Below are 21,630 nucleotides of genomic sequence, written 5' to 3'. Positions count from 1 at the left end.
AGGGAGGTTCCAGCATCCCACCGTGGGTGTGCCTGAAAAAATAGCTCTTGCAAGGGTGCAAATGGGTGAGAAGGAGGCTCAGAGGAGCTGAGCCCACCACAGCACCCACAGGTTCCCAATGCTGGACCAGGCAAGGAAGGGCAGCCCCCACCCTGGCCCAAGCTGCTCCCTCCCAGCTCAACCTCATCCCAGCTCACGCTGGCATAAGGGGGGCCAGGCATGGGCAGACGGGCTGAGCAAACAGCCAGGACAGACAGACAGCAAGTTGATAACCCTTCTGGAGATACGCTTTGCTTTGCTGGGAGCTGAGTGGGAGGTGGGTGGCTCGGGGAAAGCAAAGTGCTGCCAGGTGGGAGAGATGGCACCGCAGCTCTTTCATCCCACGCTCCAGGTACCTTCTCCCCAGGGTTCCTGTTAGCTGGTGGGGTTTCTACCTTCCAGCCCTTGGAGTCGGGGGGGGGGGGGGGTGGAGACACTTGGAGAAATGCAAATCCAGGAGAAGCTCTCAAATCCAGGGAAGAGCCTGAAAACACAACCTGAAAGCAATCTAAAGAGAAAGGCTGGTGGTTGTTTAAAGAGATGGCTTGGAAGCTGGCAGCGGAAGTGCCTCCTTTGTCGGCTGCTCACCCATGTCTCCGAGGGAGGAGTCGTCTACACCCACCGAGCTTGCTGCTGGCTCTAGTTTCGTTTCTGCTCTATGGGCGTTGCCGGCATCTCCACAAACCTGAAGGTAAGAACTAGAAGCTGCTTTTAACCGTTGTGTTGCACGGTAGTTTTTGTTTAAAGATGAATTTTCCATGTGCTGTTAAGTCTACGTGACTTGTCAGTCTCTCTGTCTTTTCCTCTCTGGCTTTTGCCATTCTCATGCATTTAAAATCACGTACCAATGCAGAAAATGCAGCTCATCCTATTCCCAGGGATACTTTAAGGTGAAGCCATAGTGTCCTGCAAACAAGCTAGAAGCATAAAAATTCATAAAAAAATCTTGCTGTGAAGGATGTAGTGGTGACGTCCTTTTCAAAACAAGGCAAGCCCGACTGAAAAACGTCACTGTGCTCTTCTCTCTTCCCTAGGAGGAGCTTGCAATACTTCCATCTTTTATTTTTTTCCTGAAGCCACCGCCTTACCTTCTGATCTGCATACATCCCAGTTTCCAATAAGCAGCCACAACCCATCGCTCACTTAAAGCCACCCCTCGTTCGGGGTTAGTGTGTCCCGATGGCAGAAGGAGGACCAGAACAAGGTAAACGACAACTGCGTCCCGCCGCAAGTGCCCTGATGGAGCAGGGTGACCCGGCTGCTGTAATTTTGCATTCTTCAGTTTGCACCTGATGGAGAAGAGGCCCAGATTTTCACCATTAGCATCTGCTTTCCGAGCTCTGACATGTGACCTAGCTCCCCCCACCCCCTCTGTTTTTTATTGTTCTGAAATCAGTTTCAATTATGATTTGCTCATATAGTTTTGGTTCACCCTTGGGCAGAATTTAGGGCTTGGACCACGATGGCATTTTCTGTGCTTAAGGTAAAAGGGTGGTTTAAGCTGAAGCAAATAAAGGGAGTTTGGGGATCTCTTGCATAGCCTCCTGTGGGAAAGGATAGCAGACAGCAGGTTCAGTATGAGGCTTCCTGCTCTGAGCTCATCCATTTCAGGCCCCTGGGCTTTTGTTTCTAATAGTACCAGCTAAGAGGTAAGGTGTTTAAATGGATGCTTTCCCAGTCCCCTCAGGCATGAACTTTTGGGGTTATAAAACCTCTGGAGAGAATTAAAGTACTGATGAGATTTCCCCTTTCTCTGAAAAGGTAACAATGATAGTGCAATAGAAGAGACTCCCAGGAAAAAGAGAAAGTTCATCAATTCTCAAAATGTTGAAGATGAGGCTCTGAGGAACTGTGAGTATGCATAACTGCAGCTTTTGCTGACCCTGAGGAGCACATTTGGAATAAAAACTGTTCTGCACATAAATAAAGTGACCCAGGCTCAGCCATGGCTCGTGGGACAAAACCGGTCTGTGTGAGATGGTGCCAGCTTAAATTCACACACCTGCATCTGCACTTGCCATGGAAAGAAGTCATCAGCTTAGTGTTTTTCACACCCTTCTTGTTGCCCTCCCTTAAAAGGGTGAAACCGTCCTCTGAGCCTTGAGGCTCTTCTTTGCTGGTTTCCTGGCTACCAAACCGCCCCGCAGAACCAGCAGTTCTGGGGCTGTCCGTGTTGCGAATAGCATGCAGAGTGATCTGCTTGATGCTCATGAGCTGGGTTTTGGGGGCTCTCTTGTTGAGGGCTGCCTAGCTTGGGAGGTGCCACCCTAGGACACGGGGACATGGACGCAGCTCTGATCATACAACTGTGTCCTTCTTCCAGACAAGAAGAAACAGAAGGCCCTAAGGACCATTCTGGACCAGTCCTGTAGGAAGCTGTCAGAATTTCTCTCGCTGCATAGCGTGCCTGGGACAACAGATGGGTTTGGATATATCAAGTGAGTTGTCAGACAATTTTTTGCCAAAGGGCATCTTTTGATTCTTCTGTGGAAAGAGGTGGTCCAGAGTTTTTACCACGTTCATGAGCTTTTAAGCCATCCTATATTTGTAGGGAAGAAGAGAAAGTGCTAGGCTGGGTGAGCAGCAGATATTTCAGAAAAATGTTCAGGAGTCTTGACAGTTGTGAGACACTTCCGTTTTCAGGAAAGCTCATTCCCTCAACTGCATGGCCTGTGAATGTAATTATTTTCCCAGGTAGCAATCCTTGACACCCCAGGAAGCCGCTACTGCCCAAGGAGCACCTCTGAAAATCCAGATTCAATGGCACTCTCCTCCCTGGGCCCAAGCACAGATAGAGGTCCTGGGTGCAGCCTGTTCTGGCTTTGCAGAACTTGCTGGAAATCCTTTCCAAAGACAGTAAACTCCATTTCCTGTAGAGATGAAATGCCTGTTAGAAAGTGAACATTTATAGAGCCTTGCTATGAAAATGAAGCTGATATGATGTCCACTGAGTCCCTGGGAAGCTGTCTTTGAATTGGGTATGGAGCATATGTGGGATCCCACAGCTTCCAGCTGAAAGTCTCTTTTGTATCTATAACAAAATGTGCTTCACCTTTTTCAAATACACAGATCTGATGGAGTTATTTAAATGGCCCTTTCTTCTCTCTTCCTCCTCAGGAACCGCCTTACAGGCTTGAAGCCAAATGTTTTACAGGATCCGATTTATGTTGGTCTCTTTGGCAGCACTGGGGCTGGGAAAAGCACGTTACTGAATGCCATTATAGAGAAAAAATTCTTCTTGCCAGTGTCTGGAAGCAAAACCTGCACATCTTGTGTGGTGCATATCAACACAAGCCGCAGCAAATACCATGAAGCAAAAATTCACCTTCTGGATGATGAGGCAAGGATAATATTCATATTTTTGCCCTTGAAGGAGAAAGAAAGGAGGCTGAGTCTTAGAGGGCTTCTCCAGAGGGAAGTACAGCCTTCTGAAAGGGACTTGGGGGTGGGAGAGGATGTAACACCTGATGGCCAAAGTGTCCCTGAAGAAGTGTCCCTGAAGACACTGGCAGTAGTTCCCACTGCTTTAGGTGCACAAGGAGAGAAGCAATATAACTTCTTCCTTGCTCTTCTATCCCAAAGGCCCAAGACACCTCAGCTGTGCCTGTTGTGTTGGTTGTCTTGCAGCAATCTTGCTCAGGCCCCATCCTTCCCCTCCCTCTTCCCAGCACTCAAGCGGGTTGCCTCTTCTGTGTCTGTGCCAACAGGAGTGGAAGGATGAACTCAAGGCTCTGGTGGCACTTATGGAACTGGAGGAAAATAGTGAAAATGACAACGAAAGAGATGAGGCTGCTTTGAAGATCCGTGCGATCTATGGGAGAGGAGCTGAAACTAAGACTTATAGAGAGCTGTGTGGGGCGAAACCCGTCGTCAGTATTCCCTCTTCAAGATGTATCGTTTTCAAGGAACTGCAAGTGAGTAGTCTGTGCCTTTCTGGGCCAACATGACAACTCAGTTTGTATCCTTGCAAAAAACAGCCAGGGACCTTCTCAGTTACTTCTGTCTCAATTCCAGCAAGTGGGGGAAGTCTTTGGAGCTGGCCTCTCTCCGGGAAGGATACCCAGGCTGGTGAGGCAGGTTCCTCTCCAGATCCTGTTAAATTGAATCTTTCCAGTGTGTCTATCCCAGTGTGGGTGAGAAACAGCGCCGAGCAGATTCCTGAGGAAGGTGAATCCCGGGTGCCAGCTGATCTTGGGAGCCTCCTGTTGTCCACTGGGGGTGGGAAGTGATGTCTTTTCTCCATCTGTTTGTTGCATTCGTGAGGGACATCCTCCCTACTGGGAAGGGTGGGGATTCCTGGAGTTGCCCCACCAGTGTGGACAGTGAAGGACCCTGGGGAAGTCATTTCCCTTCTTCCTATTTTTGGGTCCACACTGGAGAAAGGGGGTTCTGAATGTCACAACCAGCCATGGAAGATCATCCTAGTTTTCCTGTTATCTCTGAGGTTCTTTGCTAAGAATGGGTATTTCTTTATTCCTCTGCTGTGTCCTAGGCAGAAGAGCTTTCTGAAAAATTGGACATGTATATTCGGGCTCAGAGCATCAGTGATGACACAGAATCAGAAACAAGTGAAGAAGACATAAAGATGCAACTTTGGCCATTAATCAGAAATGTGGAAGTGACTCTCCCAAGGTCGGATGTGATTCCAGAAGGTGTCATCTTCTTGGATATTCCAGGGGCAGGCGATTTCAATAGCAAAAGGGATGCAATGTGGAAAGAGGTGACTGGCAGGGTGTCCTGTGGGGCAGGTGGGAGTACTTGTTAGCTATGGCTGGGAGCTTTTAAAAGCTGCAGAGGTGTTACTGTCCCAGAAGAATAAGTGAGAGAGAGATTTAGACTCATCAGCAGTGCAGTGGGGAACAGGGAAGCCTTTTAGCAGAAGGCCCCGAATAGCATTTCAGTGTATATTGTAGTGCACACCTGAGCTGATGAGCTTTGCAGCTTAGATACGGTGGAGTTGCTCTATTTGTGGACAGCATCAAAGGCTTGTAGTGCTTCTCCTTTGGCAGCCTTGCAGGTGCTGATCCCATATTCATCCTTCTTCCTACCTGGTGTTAAGCTGCTGCCAAATGCTCCACAAGGGTGTCCAGTCCATCAGCTCCCATCAGCTGCAGTGCTAGGTTGTAGGAATTCATGATGGGAGGCTGAGGTCTCTGGCTGGAAGTACACTCCTGCAAAGGCTGCACATCCTTTTAATTCAACCGTTTACTGGCAATTGAAAATGTTTCTGGCATTTGTTCTTTGCTAATGTTTATATCTTTTCTTTCTGGCCCTCTCTTCCCCTACTGCCCCTTGCAGAACATCAACAAATGCTCTGTCATCTGGGTAGTCAGTTCTTTTGAACGTATTCAAGGAAAAAAAATCGATGAGAACCTGCTGAATGAAGGCATGAAGGCTTTCCAGTGTGGGATGTGCAGGGACATCGCCTTGGTGGCCACCAAGTCTGACTCGCTGGACCTAGAGGAATACAAGAGGTAATGAAACAAGCTATCCCTGAAGCTATCCCAGGGGTTGCTAGAGGTACTTCTGGATATTTATAATATACCCTGTGGCTGTCACTGACTCAGCTGTGTCCTGGGGGAGCTGTGTGTACCAGGGGTGCAGCTAGACTGGAAGAGGAGAAGGAGTGAATCTCCTGCTCTCTTGTGACAGTCTCTTATTGGCTTCAGGGCATAAGGTATCTGTGGATTGAGAAAAAGGGGTGTTCTTATAAAGCATTGAGTCCTGGATACGGCTGGAGCGGGGCTCGGGGTGGGTGATGCTGGTTCTGGCCTGACCTAGCATGATTGTGGATGTGGTATCTCAGCACTGTCCTCCTCCTCTTGTGCTTGCAGGAGTACAGTCTGCTAAAATGGTTCAAATGTGTAACTTTTGTTTTGTTTTCATCTTTTCAGGGAAAGAAAAAAAGGGCAGGTGAGTATTTTTTAGACTTAAGTTTTGAAGTGTGCAAAGGGCTTAACAAGGAATACTTTGCAAGAAGTATACAGATGGCAGGTCCCTGGTTTGTATTTCGAAGAAAGATGCGGGTCCTCCATATTTCAATAGATGCTATAAGATTAAATGGGAATTAAAAGATAAATTTTTTACCTGGGGGGTCTGAGGAAGACTTATATGCCCTGAATCTGTTCTGTATCAAAGGCTCGTGTGGGCACCCCTAAGGTTTTGGGTGATTAGGATGAAACCAGTTTGGCTCTCGAGTAAGTTTAAACAACAAAACAAAAGCCCTGGGTTTTCGGCATTTGGGGAATGAGTTGATCACCACCATGAGATGAGATGACCTCCAAGCAGGCACGCCTGGTAGTGGCCCAGGAGCTAGGAGGCTTTTTCCTCCCGACTTGTCTGTCATATGCCTGTGTCCTTGGGTGATTTCTGAGAGCCCTGTGCCTTCATTTCCGTGTCGGCAAAGCAGCAGCCGCGGATATGAAGTGACCCCTGCTTGCACAGCACTGAGAAATGCAAAATGCTAACGTTCAGAAAACCGAGCAGGGCTAGAGCAAGGTGGGGTGGACTCTTCCACGAGGTTTTCCTTTTCTATGTTTATTTAAGTGCGTTTACCTATATGGGCACAATCCCGACAGTCGTTCATTAATTTGTCCTCTGTACGCTACTACAAGTTTTTGTTTCCTGTATTGACAACTGTACCACAATAAGCTACTCAGCGTCCCAGAGAAGCCTGCTGCAGGGCTAGGAATATCGTGAGGTTTGATTCCTTGAGTATCATCTGCTTTAAATGAAGATCAGTCTTTCTACTTTTATGTTTAACTTTGAACTCTGAATGAGGGATCTGGAAGCTAAGATCAAGACAAGGCTTGGTTTAGTGTTCATCCCAGGAAGTACTTGGAGGACACCATAGCATTAGATTAGCTTTCTTCCAGGTTGCAATCTAAACCAACTGTTTACTAGCATTGTCCTTGATATTCCATATAAATTGATGCCCTAAGAAACCTGGGATAGTACTTTTAATTCAGAGAGCAAATCAAAAAACTGAAAAGAAGGTTGTGTAACTATGCCAAAGTGCCACAATGCCAGTATTTTCAGAGAGCCTGTATTTTATAGCATTGTGTTGATATGAGAACTTTTCCTGCTGTACCCCCTTGTTATCAGCCGGTCTGATAAATATATCTGAACAAAGGTTACAACATGACCTCGTCAGGGTCTATAAGTATTACCTGGGGAAGAGCTGGTTTGAGCTCGCATAAGCAGAGCCAGTGTGTTCAATATTAACAAGTTACTGGAGCAGTTTACAAGGAAGTGGAATGGATTCTTCATCCCTTAAAGTCCTTTAAGAAAACTGGGGAATTTTCCATATGATCTAATGCAACCTGAACAGAATTGATTGACTTGATGGAGAAACCAAAAACCCCATGCACTTCTTTGCCTTGTATTAGGGAGAAACCACGCTGGCTCTTTGGCCTTAAAAACTTAGGGATCTATTTAGCATGTTGGGAAATGCGAGTAATAATTCCTATTGCTTTCTCAAATGTAGAAGCCGATAACAAACGAACATGATGCCATCCTAGAAAGGAATGAAACTGTGAAGCAGGAGAAGAGTAAAGTGATGAAGAAACAGCTAGAGGTAAGGACTTGGAAAACCAGGACACGGTTGGCCTGTGCTGTGAATCTCCCCTTTTTAGATTTTGATGGCATGTCTGTAGCTCATTCTTGTAATATTCATTAATAAATGTTTTCCATGAAGTCTGGTCATTATCTAGCAGCTTCTGATTATGCCAGCCAGGCTCTCCTTTATCTCTCTGTTTGGGGCTGACTGGTCTTCCTAGTCATCTCCAGTTTGCTGCCATATGCAAGAAACCTAGAAAGTAATTTGATAACCAGGATGACCCTTGATTCAGAATTTGTTTCGTAAAAAGTAAGAACCCAAATCAACTCACTCTGCTGTAGGCAGAGAAGAAAGGAGCCCAGCAACACCAATGGGATCAGCTTTGAGCTGGCCCATGGCAGGAATGTATTTGCCCAAGAATGCACCAACAATTACTATATGCTAATTAATACATGAAAACACGTGCATCTGAGCTGTTGTGCCACTAGCAGATGGCACATATAAGCTTGGTACATGTGTGTTGCAGAAGAAACTTCCCAGTCACTCCGAAGTTCTGCAAAAGGCAGATCTGGTATACACAGTCAGCGCCCGGGAGTACTGGCAGGGGAGGACGCTCAGCAAAGAAGAAACAGGTGACGTTCAGGTTTTCTCTCTGCGCGAAGCATGCAGTTGCTCTCTGAACGCTTGCTGACCCAAGCTGACTGCGGAGGAGCTGGCGCGAATCCCCGGTCCTGATGGCTGGAACAGGGGCAGTTGGTTTGGTGGATGGCATGGGGCTGCATGGCCACGGTGAAGGGAGCAATGGTGGGACAGGGCGGTGGCAGGAGGAGGGAGGCAGTGAGGGCACAAGGTGCAGGAAGAGGCACGGGAATAATGTCCTGGCTTAGACAGGCCCTCAGGAATTACCTTTTTTTCCCCCCTCCTCCTCAAGTTTATTGATTAAAAGTATCAAACAGTACGGAGCCGACCCCCTGAGCACATCCTGGCCTTGCACCACCTTAATGATCCTTCCTTAGAGGTGGTGCATTGAGTTCTTCTCTTTCCCCAGTTTATAAACCAGCCAGTATGTGCCGTGTGGCATCTATAGCGTTCTTGTTCCTGGATCTGAAGAGAATACAATGCTAAATACCTTGCATTACACCTTGGCACTTAAAGTTATCAGCCATTTTTGGAATGGCATTAAAACAACATGAAGTGACTTTGACACAATAGCTTTTCCAAAAACCCTTCTGGTTCGGCATGAGTTTTTTTTTTCCCGTTCTTTCCTTTTTGGAGGAAAAAAAGAGGGTTCCCCACCACCACTTTCACTCAGCTCGATGCTGGAGCTATAATAGGGCCTATAATTATTCTAGTACCTTTTCATCCTAATATTGACTTTGACCTGGTCCTTCAGAACTAGGGTCTATTACTATAATAAAGCTGTGGACATCAGCATGTGCCTGCACTGGCTCTGTATTTTTCTAGTCCTTTGCTTATCTACAGAAAGATTTTTCAGTGCGTTTTCACTTAGCACAACCTCCTGTCCCCTGGGCGCCCTTGCAGTGCTGTGGAGCCAATCCAGGTGGAGGTGGCCCTGCATGTGCCCCCATGTCCGCACCCCGTGCTCTGACGGACCAGCATTGTGCCTGTGCGGCTACGTGCTGAACCAGTCCAGGGAACTGATGCAACTGAAGATGAATGCTTAATGCCTTTTCTGGACACCTAGGATGTCCCGTTGGCCTTCTCAGCGCACCCAAAGGGACTGCAAGCCACAGCGTGTGAAACGTGGGCCTCCCAGAGGTTCTGCGGGAGGAAAGAGTTTCCGTGGGGTTTTTAGGAGGAGTGTCACCCTCTTGCACTTCTAACTCTTCCTATTTGCATGGTTTCAGAGATCCCAAAGCTGAGGGAGTTCCTTCGGAACTTTTATGTATCAGAGAAGAGGAAGATGCTAAAGGATTATGCAAAAGAGACTTTGGTCATTTTTGCACTGATTCAGAATCTCAGCTCCAACCAAGACAAACAGGTTTGTCGAGAACGGCTTTAGCAAATACTATGATTTTTTTTCTTTGTTTGTTTTGAAATTGCTGGGCAGGCAATACTGGCTCCAGATAGGCCTTCCTCCTTCCTTATGCCTTTGAGCGTGCAAGGCATGCCATATGCTTCTAGCATGATGCATAAGGTATATTGCAGTGGGCAGACGAAGGTGCCGATGCATGGCTGCCCCAGACGGTTGCTTGAGTGCATTTCCTGTGCCCTTCCCAATGAGGAGTGTCATGGGCCATCCTTTAGCTCCCGGTGGTAGAGGGGAAGGGTTTTACCTAGGCGCTTCTGAGCAAAATCCCTGGAGCGGGGGAAGTGTCCGGGAACCTGCCATAGGATGCCAGTGAGGCAGCACTGCTTGCAGTGACTGAGCCAGAGTGCACCTAGCGTGAACTTGACTCCTGCACTGCATTCTGGGGATAGGAAAAGTCATGCAGGGGTGGAAAAAAAACACAAAATATTCCCAAACGCTGTGCTAGCAGGTTGCCTAAACAGCCCCTCTCTACAGCCGCCTCCTGCCAACCCAGGGTTTATGGCTCAGTAACGAGTTCAGGGGAAAATCTTTCCCAGAACTCCTGATATTACCCTTTTCATCACCCTGAGGGATTTATGGACATTGCTAATCTAAGCCTAACTTATCCTGTGCCTGCCTCACAATTTCTAGGTGGAAGAGAGGCAGGGATGTTTCTGTTGCTTCCAGCATGTGTTCAGTGACTTGTTCTCTCTTGTCCTTTCATTTCAGCATTTGCAAGTGAGAAAAAATGGCTTGAAAGACTTCATTATGGGGAAGATCAGTGAACTGGAGAAAGATATTGAGAAATGTTTTACACCTATGGAACAGCATCTCAGTGAAGGTGTAAATGAAGCAAAAAGGTCCTATGAGACAATTATTAGCACGTTCCTTAAAGTGAGTATAAAGCAGTTTATTTTGAATCTTAGAATAATTTAATTAGGAAAGGACCTCTGGGGGTCTGCCGTCCAACCTCCTGATGGGTAATGTCAAAGCTAGGTCTGGTTATCCAGGGCCTTGTCCAGTCAAGTCCTGAAATCTCCAAGGAGGAAGTGTCCACAACCTCTCTCAGCCTCTGTTCCAGTGTTTCCCTGCTCACATTGCAAAATTTTTGCTTATATGTAGCAGATATTTTCTTTCCTGAAACATGTGACCACTGTCTCTCATGCTTTTTCTGCATGCCTCTGAGAAGAGTCTGTCTCCTTCTCCTCTATAATGCACTTTAGGTAGTCATAGATATCAGCAAGATCCCCATCTTGGCCTTCTTCTCTCCAGGCTGTCAGGCCCTCCATGTACGTCACATTGCCCTATCTAAGAGATTTAATAGTGTCTTTCATTCTCTGGCCAGCAGCCCACTCTGCTAGCCATTCCTCCTCTGCTGCTTGCCAACTGCTGGTAAATCCTTTGAGATCAAGGAGTGACCGACCGGTGGGTGGACAATGCTCCCAATGTGTTTAGAGCGTCCTCGAAGCTTCCTGAACACTTGCTTGTTGTTTTACAGGCTAAGCTGGTGCATAACATGCACCAGAGCAGAGACTACTCAAATATAGCTAAGGACGAAGAGATGTGCTGGGCTGGGTGGCACTGGTGTCCTTCAGACAACCAACACAGTGGGATTTCTCTTTGATCCTGGCCATATGGAGAGAGGGGTAACACAGGAGACAGGGCACCTCTGTACGCCAGGGCAGACTCCCTTTGTGACCTTGGAGGATCACTAAGGGTCACACGCAGGCAGGGACACAGAAGGAATTGAAATGCTCTATTTCCAGCATTAGGTCCTCCAAAGCCCTGTTGGGTTGCTGCTCGCGGCTCAAGGCACTGTAGCTCAAGGAGAGATTTCCTGCCAGTGCTGAACATCTGCTGCTGCATGTGCTCGCCTTGTGCTTAAGCACCAGCAAGTCATGTTACTTTGTGTGTCTCAGTAGGAAGGCTCAGGTGGGTGGTAGCTGGCCTTTGCAGTGTCTCCACATCTGGAGACCGTGACTTGTTTTCTCCTTTCTGAACCGTCTGCAATTTGAAAAGGAAAAAGGGGAACATTCAAGGTTATGTGTCCTGGTGGTATGTTGCTGAGGTCTGGAGAGAGGCATGCGTTAAGACACAGCCCGGCGTCCTTAGTACAGGGCAGCTTTGTCAATATTGTTATGATGACTCTTCTACAATATGCTGAGATACGTGATGCTTCGTACACGTTGAATTGTAACCCTGCATGCTTAGGGAGGGCTTAGTTTCCACCACAAGGCCAGTTGCTAAACACCCGACTGTAAAATGCTCAAGATAACTTTTGCTCCTTCACAGACCTAGTTTGTAAACTTTGAGGACCGCAGCTACCCCCTGGGAGAGTGGATGAAAACCTCTTCCTTCCCTCCTTTTCGCTGATAGTTTTGCGCGACAGAGACCCAGAGTATGCAATGTCCAGCATGCTGCAGCTCCAATCTCCTGGCATTACTGTAGTGCAAATCACAATCAGGCATCTGTCCTATATGCATTTTATTCCTTGTGTTTCCTCTCCTGCAGCGAGACCATGGGTACCAAGGCTTTCACAGGACACTGAAAGCCGTGTGCCTGAAGAATGGTGTGTTTGCCTCCCGGATCTTTGACCGGATAGACATCAATGAATCTCTGGCTCAGCCCATCTATGACAAAATTGACGCGACTTTTGGACAAATATTCAGGTGAGAGACTCCCTTCCCTGCTTGAAATCAAACTGTGCAGGAAGGGGCCTTGAGGTGCCATAGTTCTTTCACTGTCCTGCAGCAAGACAGCTGAGTCCACCCCATTTCAGATAGACGTTTGTTTACCTAGTCTTATATGTCTCCAGTAATGGGTATCTCATGCTCTCCCTAGGTAACCCACTCTGGTGCTCCACAAACCCTTCTATTAGAAAACTTTTCCTAACGTCTAACTTTAATGTCCTGTTATGCAGGTTAAACACCTGACTTTTTGTTTTATTCCTGAGGGTTATCACAGAATGGTTTAGGTTGGAAGGGACCTCTGGAGATCATCTAGTCCAACCTCCCTGCTCAAGCAGGGACCTCTAGAGCATATTGCCCAGGATCACATCCAGACGGGTTTTGACTATCTCCAGCGAAGGAGACTCCACTACCTCTCTGGGCAACCTGCTCCAGTGCTCAGTCACCCACACAGGAAAGAAGTTTTTTTCTCAGGTTTAGGTGGAACTTCCTGTGGTTCAGTTTCTGCCTGTTGCCTCTTGTCCTGTTGCCGGGCATCACGGAGAAGAGTCTGGCCCCATTCTCTTGACACCCTCCCTTCACATACTTACACACTTTGATCAGATCGCCTCTCAGTCTTCTCTTCTCCAGGCTGAACAGGCCCAGCTCCCCCAGCCTTTCTTCAGAGGAGAGATGCTCCAGTCCCCTCATCAACTTTGTAGCCCTCCGCTGGACTCTCTCCAGGAGTGCCACGTCTCTCTTGTCCTGGGGAGCCCAGAACTGGACACAGGACTCCAGGTGAGGCCTCCCCAGGGCTGAGGAGAGGGGCAGGATCACCTCCCTCCACCCGCTGGCAACACTCTGCCTAATGCACCCCAGGATCCCATTGGCCTTCTTGGCCACAAGGGCGTGTTGCTGCCTCATGGTCACCTTGGTGTCCACCAGCACTCCCAGGTCCTTCTCTGCAGAGCTGCTTTCCAGCAGCTCAGCCCCCAGCCTGTCCTGGTACGTGTTGCTATTCCTGCCTAGGTGCAGGACCCTGCACTTGCCTTTGTGGAACTTCAGGAGGTTCCTCTCCGCCCACCTCTCCAGCCTGTCCAGGTCCCTCTGAACGGCAGCACAGTCTTCTGGTGTGCCAGCCCCTCCTCCCAGTTTAGTATCATCAGCAAACTTGCTGAGGGTGCACTCTGTCCCTTCCTCCAGGTCATTGATGAATACATTGAACAAGACTGGACCCAGGACTGAGCCCTGGGGGATACCACTAGCTACAGGCCTCCAACTTGACTCTGCGCCATTCACCACAGCCCTCTGAGCTTGGCCATCCAGCCAGTTCTCCATCCACCTCACTGTCCACTCATCTAGCCCACACTTCCTGAGTTTACCTAGGAGGATGTGATGGGAGACAGTGTCCAAAGCCTTGCTGAAGTCCAGGGAGACAACATCCACTGCTCTGCCCTCCTCTACCCAGCCAGTCATTCCATCTGAGAAGGCTGTCAGATTGGTCAAGCATGATTTCCCTTTGGTGAATCCATGCTGACTACTCCTGATCACCTTCTTGTCCTCCAGATGCTTAGTGAGGACCTCCAGGAGGAGCTGTTCCATCACCTTTCCCGGGATGGAGGTGAGGCTGACAGGCCTGTAGTTTCCTGGCTCCTCCTTCTTGCCCTTTTTGAAGACTGGGGTGACATTGGCTTTCTTCCAGTCCTCAGGCACCTGTCCTGATCTCCAGGACTTTTCCAAGAGGATGGAGAGTGGCCTAGCGATAACATCCGCCAGCTCCCTCAGCACTCGTGGGTGCATCCCATTGGGGCCCATGGATTTATGGATGTCAGGTTTGGACAAAAGATCTCTAACCTGATCCTCCTCAACCAAGGGAGAGTCTTCCTTTCTCCAGCCTTCCTCTCTTGTCCCCAGGGTCTGGAATTCCCGAGGGCTGGCCTTAGCAGCAAAGACTGAGGCAAAGGTGGCATTCAGCAACTCTGCCTTCTCTGTCTCCTTTGTTACCAGGGCACCCGCCCCATTCAGCAGCAGGCCCGCATTTTCCCTAGTCTTCCTCTTGCTATTGATGTATTTGAAGAAGCCCTTCTTGTTGTCTTTGACATCTCTTGCCAGATTTCATTCCAACTGGGCCTTAGCCTTCCTTGTCGCATCCCTACACACTCTGACAACGTCCCTGTATTCCTCCCAAATGGCCTGTCCCCTTTTCCACATTCTGTACACTTCCTTCTTCTGCTGGAGTTTTGCCAGGAGTTCCTTGCTCATCCATGCAGGTCTCCTGCCCGCTTTGCCGGACTTCTTCCTCAGAGGGATGCACTGCTTTTGAGCCTGGAGGAAGTGACGCTTGAATATTAACCAGCTTTCTTGGACCCCTCTTCCTTCTAGGGCCCTGTCCCATGAGGTTCCCCTGAGTAGGTCCCTGAAGAGGCCAAAGTTAGCTCTCCTGAAGTCCAGCGTTGCAATCCAACTCCTTGCCCTGCTCCCTCCTCGTAGGATCCTGAACTCCAGCATCTCATGGTCACTGCAGCCAAGGCTGCCCCCAGCCTTCACATCTCCAACTAGACCTTCTTTGTTTGTTAGTACAAGGTCTAGCAATGCACCTCTCCTCGTTGGCGTCTCCACCACCTGAGTCAAGAAATTATCATCAATGCTTTGCAGGAACCTCTTTGACTGTTTGTGCCTAGCTGTGCTGTCTTCCCAACAGATGTCAGGGTGGTTGAAGCCTCCCATGAGAACCAGGGCCTGTGATCGTGAGGCTACTTCCAGCTGTCTGTAAAAGGCCTCATCGATGACTTCTTCCTGATCAGGTGGCCTATGGTAAACCCCCACCACTGTGTCGCCCATGTTAGCCTGCCGTTTAATCCTTACCCATAGGCTCTCAACTTGCTCTTCGCCCACCCCGAGGCAGAGCTCCACACAAAGCTGCCTCCCTCACACAAAGAGCAACTCCACCACCTCACCTTCCTGGCCTGTCTTTCCGAAAAAGCATGTAGGCAATAGGCTAATGCTTTTTGCTTTTTGGAGGCCTTGGTTGCATTTGAAGACTCCACTATTTCCCCTCAGTCTTCTCATTTGAACAAGTCGTTTTTCTCTGGCTTTGCTTGTCATTTTTTTTCGTGACTTCTCATTGCTCTCATTGTCCATCTCTGGGTCGTCTCCAAGCTATCTGCAGCTCTTCCCCACGCAGAATTTGTTGCTCTGACGTATGGCTCTGGCTGGTACTGCCCAGTCCAGGACTGTCTGTCCTTTTTTTGCTTACTCTCATCTTTACAGGAATAGGGATTTGGCTGTGAGTGCCTTCCAAGGAGCTGTCAGGCTCTAGCTTCTCCTCAACAAGTCCTTTGGTGCCCATTGGGCTCTTTCCTCAGCCGCTGACTCTTCTGCTCCGCTGCAAAGGGACAGACCCTCGTTGAGACTGTGGCAGAGGGTCACTTTCTGGTTCTTTCATCACGGAGCTCTGTGCCGTATCTCAACGTCGTTATTTGTACCAGGGAGCAGGGGGAATCCCCTTTGCTAAGGAGCAGCTGGATGCAGCTAGTTCAGTTTGAGACATTTGCTAGCAAATTGCGCGCATGCAGACAGGCGCGAGCACGCAGAACAGAGTGAGGTCAAGGAGGAAATAGCAATAGGATTTAATAAGAAAACAGGACAGACCAGTGACCAGGCACTGGGCTTGTCCAAACAAGTGTATTCACCAGCAGCTGCTTGCGCTTGATCAGCCTCTTTTATCCACCCTTTTTTTCCCCTTTCCCATGTTCATTCTTCCCCATTCACCTTGATCCCACTCTTTCTCTGCCCCAAATAAATTACTAACCTCTAATTATGTTTTTCCTAAGGATCCCAATTTTGCTACTTGCACACCCAAACTTTGTACTTCCCGTATACATACGTATGGTATCTTGGTCTTATACGGTATTACTGATAGTATTACCTGGGCCCTGCCGGCCTTGTAAGACTCCCCCAAAGGTCCCCAAGATGCCCTTTCAGTTATCTGCGAGGTTTGACCGTCTCACATGTACCTCCCCCTTAACCACCCGTGAGACCCAGCCATCTCCCAGGGAGCCCAGTGACAGGACAAGAGGCAACAGGCAGAAACTGAACCACAGGAAGTTCCACCTAAACCTGAGAAAAAAACTTCTTTCCTGTGCGGGTGACTGAGCACTGGAGCAGGTTGCCCAGAGAGGTAGTGGAGTCTCCTTCGCTGGAGATAGTCAAAACCCGTCTGGATGTGATCCTGGGCAATATGCTCTAGAGGACCCAGGTTGAGCAGGGAGGTTGGACTAGATGATCTCCAGAGGTCCCTTCCAACCTCAACCGTTCTGTGTGATTGTGTGTGTGACATTCTGTGTGTCACAGCACCCCAAAACCTGGGGCATGTCACCTAGCGAGTGACTTCAAGAAGAGACAAGTCATTATGTCCAGCGTTTGCTCCTATTCAAACGAAAAAGTAATTAAGGTCACACCCTCAGTCTGGACTAGGTAAAGGCAAAAGAGGTTTACTGCTTCCAGGACCATGGAAATCACCCTGTTCTGCTTGCTTTGTCCCAGCCTGCGTTACCGCAGCCTCTCCCTCGCCTCCCCTTTTTCTCTGTCATCGTCAATTAATTTATCACCCTACCAGGATCCAAATGAGCACCCGGGCCATGCTGAAGGCCAGCTTGGTTGTGTTCAGATGTGCAGTGCAGCAGAGGCTGAAGGAAAGCGAGACGAAGAAATTGGTGACCTTCAGGTTCGAGTTCCTTGAGCAGGAGGTATGCTTGCATCGGGAGGGGATGCACCTGAAACGTGCATACTCAGATCCTCCAACCTGGGTGTGAGAGTTGTCCTGCTGCCCGGCCTGCCCCGGCCCCCAGCTTGGGGGACTCCCGCGAGGGGCTGTGCAAACAAGAACAAGCTATCGGAGAAGGGAAAGGAGGCGAGCGTAGTCTTTGTAGGACCTGTGGAGGTGATTAGCTCTGTTTCAAGATCCTGGGTGGGTGAGGAAGAGGCATATATGATCAGCTCCACCTTGTCTTTGGTAAGCATGGTATTCAGGAAGGTAGGGAGTTAATGCCTTGTTCTTAAATTGTGGCATAACCTCCCCGGCTGGACATCCTCCACGTTAACTCATGGAGGTGGTGATGCCCGTTGACACCATCATCTGCTGAATGCTGGACTTTAATCTCATAAAGACAATCTAAATTAGTCTTAGGAGGTTTTAGCTTAGATAATTTATGTGATTGAAGGGACAGTGGCAAACATCTGAAGTTATTCTTGCAGACAGACTTCATCATCAATGAGATTGAAAAAGTCATCCTCCAGAGGAAGGCAGATATTTATCACTCCCTGTCAGCATCCATTCAAAAGGACCTAACACCATATTATGAAGGTAGGACCAGTAACCTTTTTTTTTTTTTTTCATTTTGTACCGAAAGTTCTTTTGATTTTTATAAAACAGTTCTAACAGGGGCTCAGAAAAAGAATCCAGGCCTGCTTATTGAAAGTCTGGGAACAGAGATCAGAAAGATCATATGTTAGTTAATCATCAAGTCAGAGAGTTTTCTGAAGTCCAAAGAGGATCATGCTCAAATATGGACAATTAGCTGCCTAATTTATTCTAATTTGCTTATTCTTGTAAACTAAAGATTTTTTCTAGCATTTTTTTCATTCTTATTTATCTGTCTTTGAAGGAAGGAGCATGAAGGATGCTAAATTAAAAATCTCATGCATTTGTTACTGCCTTCCTTTTACATCAGTAGGTGGCATACTCAGAAGATGAAAAAGTAAAAAAAACAAAGTCCAGAAATCATTCCTGTTTCCTTTAGAAAGGCTCCTAAATTATTCCATCAGTGGATTCTGAAAATGGGCTGCTGGTCTTGACACCAATAGTTAGTCACACCTAACCCTGAGTAAGAAAGTGTCCTGGAGATGGATGATCTCCAATACAGCAGCATAAAATGCTATTTTAATGGCTCATCCTGAGCCTTCTGGAAACATTTATGGAGGCCGAGAGAAGGGCGATGGAGGGAAGTCAGCTCAGTTACTACACGTCACTGGCACTAGTAGAGCCAGCTGGGCCTCTTTCTGCAGAAGCCTGTGGCTTTCACCATTTTGCTTTCCCAAATCAAACCGCCAGCCCTTCTTCCCACGTCCATCTTGAGTCTGGACATCATTGTGACTGTTCTCACTTTACCACAGAGGCTGCTAAGATAAGAGGGTCACAAGCCTATCAAAGGATGCAAAATGTCATTAATCAGGGCCTAAAGAATGAGGTGGAAAGGGGAATGTTTGAAAAAGCAAAGGAGGACATGAAAAGCGAGCTTCAGAAACTGAAGGTAAGCCATGCATCTTCCTCTTTTAAGGGGGTTTCTTTACAGGACTGGAGAGTGCTTTGGAGATAGAGGACAGTATCCCAAAAAGGACTGTCTCATGCTAAGGCTTATGGCCAAAGATATTGGAAAATGCTGCCTGGGAAACTATCCGAAAGATATTTTGATTGCACCTGTGCTAGTAACCTGAACAGAGCCAGGGAAAGGAGTTGGGATGGATTTGAAGTCCATAGGATCCATAGGATCCTGGAAGAACGACTTTGACATCTTTGTGACTTGGGCCAAATTATCCTGCCGCAAACTGTCCGCGGGCAGGCTCAGGGCTTCGCACGGGCTCCCCTCCCAAGGGGCAGTCTGGATGGGCCCCCAGTTTGAGGAGGGAGTTTCACGCAGAGAGGCCACTGCCGCTGCCGATGCCCGCGTTGGTTTTGTGGCAGGAGTCACTTGAGACTTGTCTCTGGTGGCTCCCAGAGGCATTATTAATGTTATTAATCCGTAATGGCTGCTTATGGTTATGGTTGACCACCCTTAGTGCGAGGCACTAATTGCAGGTCTGAGCCCTGTCCTCAAGAGTCTGCATAGAAGTCCTAACTTGACCGGCAGTCATCAGCCATAACTGGTAACTACAGCACTCCTTTTCCCAAATTAATCCTCCTACTTACCACTGAATAAACACTTTAGAGTAGCAAATGCTAAAAGCTACCTTCTCCACACCTGAAGGCACTGCAGTCCTGGCAGGCAGTAATAGTTTTCTAGGCTAAGCAGTTTCCCAGGTGGCAGGTCATACTTTGGAGCTGCGGAGTCAAATCCTGCAAGGGCCAGTTCTGTCCTTCAGTGTTTTGGATTAGGTGCTCTGCTCCGCTCTGAAAAGTGGATATGGAAACATTTAGCCCTTCCTCTATCAGAACAGCCATGCTCCGTTTCTGAGCCGTTGACCGGCTCTGCAAAATGCCCTTTCATGCACATCCTGACTAGCAACAGCAAACAGCCCTTGCGGATGTGGACGGTAGTGGCCGCTGTGTAACCACACTGCTTTCGGCGGTCTGGGGAGTGTGTGGCGACGGAGCGGCCTGGGTGCGACCAACTGGGGCCACGGAGGAGCCCATCTGGGGCTATGGGGCTGGGGATGCCCCCATGGGAACCAGCTGGGGCTCTGCAGGGCTGCTGGGGTGAGGAGCCCAGAGCCCTGTCCCCTGCTGACGTGCTTGGCAATGTGGCGGCTGCAGGTGGAGATCACGAGGAAGCTGGAGAAGGACTTTTCCGACATGCTCAGCCTCGCCTTCTGTCCGTGGGACGCGCTAGACGGGAAGCTGCCGGGTACGATCCGAGTTCTGCCCTCTGGGGTGCCAGGGCTGGGTGGGAGATGCCTTCACCTGGGAGTGAGCCGGCTTGGGGGACAGAGGGTGTCATGGCCCAAAGGCAGCAGGGACCGTCCATGTCTATGACCTCCAAGGATAACACAAGCTACCTGTTCTGTGGGGGCCTATGGGATGGCAATGTGTTTGGTGATAGAGCAAATACCACCTGAACATCTTCACTTACAGTTTAAGACAGCTAAGCTTGTTCCCTAACAGCTGGATGGAGGCCTGTGCCATATTGCTATAGCGTAGGCAAGGCGAGTGAGAAGTTTATGATGAATATGCAGCACCTGTCCGGTTGTCTTTAAGGTACTCGTCTTTTTTGCAGGCTTGCAGCAGGAATTCTTCTTTGTCAACATGATAGACGAGGAGCTGCAGTCAGCTGAAGATGCTTAGAGTGCTATGGGGCTTGCCTCGAATGAATTGGTTTCATTATTCGTATTGGTGCCTGCCTTTCTTTACTCTGTGGGTTCGTAAGCAATCATTCTGGGTAAATTGCTTCCTCTTACAAAAGCATATCTAAGTGAAGCATTTTGCGTGAATTTTATGATGCCATTTTTTTAGCATGAATGTTTCTCACACGTAAATGTTGCCTTTGTTGTTGTACTCCTGGGTTAGAGCAGATGGGACTGATCGTACGCTCTGTGAGGGAGCTGCAGTCTGGCGGAGGCGATGCTACCACAGCTCCATGCCCCTGTGCAGCCTGTGGCGAGGCCAAGCGGGTATTCGTGGTAGGCGCACACGAAAACACACGTATGCAACACGCACCCATGCAGACGGCCGGCCGCACGGATAGAAACGCTCACCATTTGTGCAGATACGAGCAGCATGATGGCCTTGTCTTGCTCCCCTCTCTCACTGGTGAAGATGAAGGTCCATTAGTGGGATATATATAGGTATATAAAATGTGAATCCCTCCTTAGACACGCGATCTGTCCAGCAGCTGCCCGTGGATCCGCTTGTCTCCAGGCACCTCCTGCACAGACCCACACACGCAAACAGGACGCAGGCATCCCCAGGCCCAATGCTAGCTCCAGGAGCTGGCTTAGACCTCCTGGTCCAAGACTTCCTCACCCATGGAAATAGTTAGAAATGGGGTTTAACGAGAAGACAGGAGCAACTGTGCAGATCAGACTCAGGGCGTTTCCAGACAAGTGTAGTGACCCCCAATTGCTTATACCCAACCAGCACCTTTTATCTCTCTATCTTGCTATTTTCCCATTCTAGTTCCTTCCCTAAACCACCTTGGTCTCTCCCTTTCCCCACCTTTGGTTCCTCCCCTAAACATCTCATAGTGCATCTTGTGCAATCCCAAAATGCTCTTCCCTTGCATGCCACAGTACATCCCAGATGCCCCTGGGAGTAGGAGCGAGGTTGGGGTCTGCATGTCTCTGAAGGGTTATTGGGGCTGCCCCACTTGCTCCTGTGCCTCTGTGCGCCTCCGTGTGTGGGAGGACGAGCCTTTTATCGCATCACCTAGTGTGCTCATGTACCAAATATGTTCTGATTTTTCCCTGCCAGGCTTATAGCTCTTTTGATACTTTTGATTTTACTGATAGAATAAAAAAAAATGTAGAACGAACTTGCTTCTATTTCACATGTTCCTGTGAAAGCTGTACTTGGGTGTAACTGGCCCCAAAATTGCTGCTCGGGAGGTGCTTTGCCTCTGCGA

At 48.6% G+C, this 21,630-nt stretch overlaps 1 protein-coding gene across 1 annotated transcript; it reads left to right on the top strand.

Annotated features, from left to right (window-relative positions):
• Positions 1-620: 620 nt before the first annotated feature.
• LOC104154091 (nuclear GTPase SLIP-GC) lies at positions 621-21,540 on the top strand. The gene is made up of 19 exons (XM_068936701.1): positions 621-730; positions 1,074-1,243; positions 1,801-1,890; positions 2,363-2,477; positions 3,157-3,379; positions 3,747-3,953; positions 4,532-4,759; positions 5,338-5,513; positions 5,934-5,952; positions 7,526-7,615; positions 8,124-8,229; positions 9,466-9,599; positions 10,359-10,523; positions 12,141-12,298; positions 16,914-17,043; positions 17,552-17,660; positions 18,470-18,606; positions 19,827-19,917; positions 20,287-21,540. Exons 2-19 carry the CDS (start codon positions 1,219-1,221, stop codon positions 20,352-20,354), a joined length of 2,271 nt encoding a protein of 756 aa, XP_068792802.1. The 5' UTR covers positions 621-730; positions 1,074-1,218; the 3' UTR covers positions 20,355-21,540.
• The last annotated feature ends 90 nt before the right edge of the window (positions 21,541-21,630 follow it).

Source organism: Struthio camelus, chromosome 3, assembly GCF_040807025.1.
Source record: "Struthio camelus isolate bStrCam1 chromosome 3, bStrCam1.hap1, whole genome shotgun sequence".
Lineage (NCBI taxonomy): Eukaryota > Metazoa > Chordata > Aves > Struthioniformes > Struthionidae > Struthio > Struthio camelus.
The sequence above is the reverse complement of the archived record's forward strand: the minus strand, read 5'-3'. Positions and strand labels throughout refer to the sequence as shown.

Excerpts from the sequence above, each read along its gene's own strand:
- LOC104154091 (XM_068936701.1), top strand. The coding sequence starts at position 1,219 with ATGGCAGAAGGAGGACCAGAACAAG. Across the intron at positions 2,478-3,156 it reads GATGGGTTTGGATATATCAA|GAACCGCCTTACAGGCTTGA; the intron begins GTGAGTTGTCAG and ends CTTCCTCCTCAG. Across the intron at positions 19,918-20,286 it reads GCTAGACGGGAAGCTGCCGG|GCTTGCAGCAGGAATTCTTC; the intron begins GTACGATCCGAG and ends TCTTTTTTGCAG.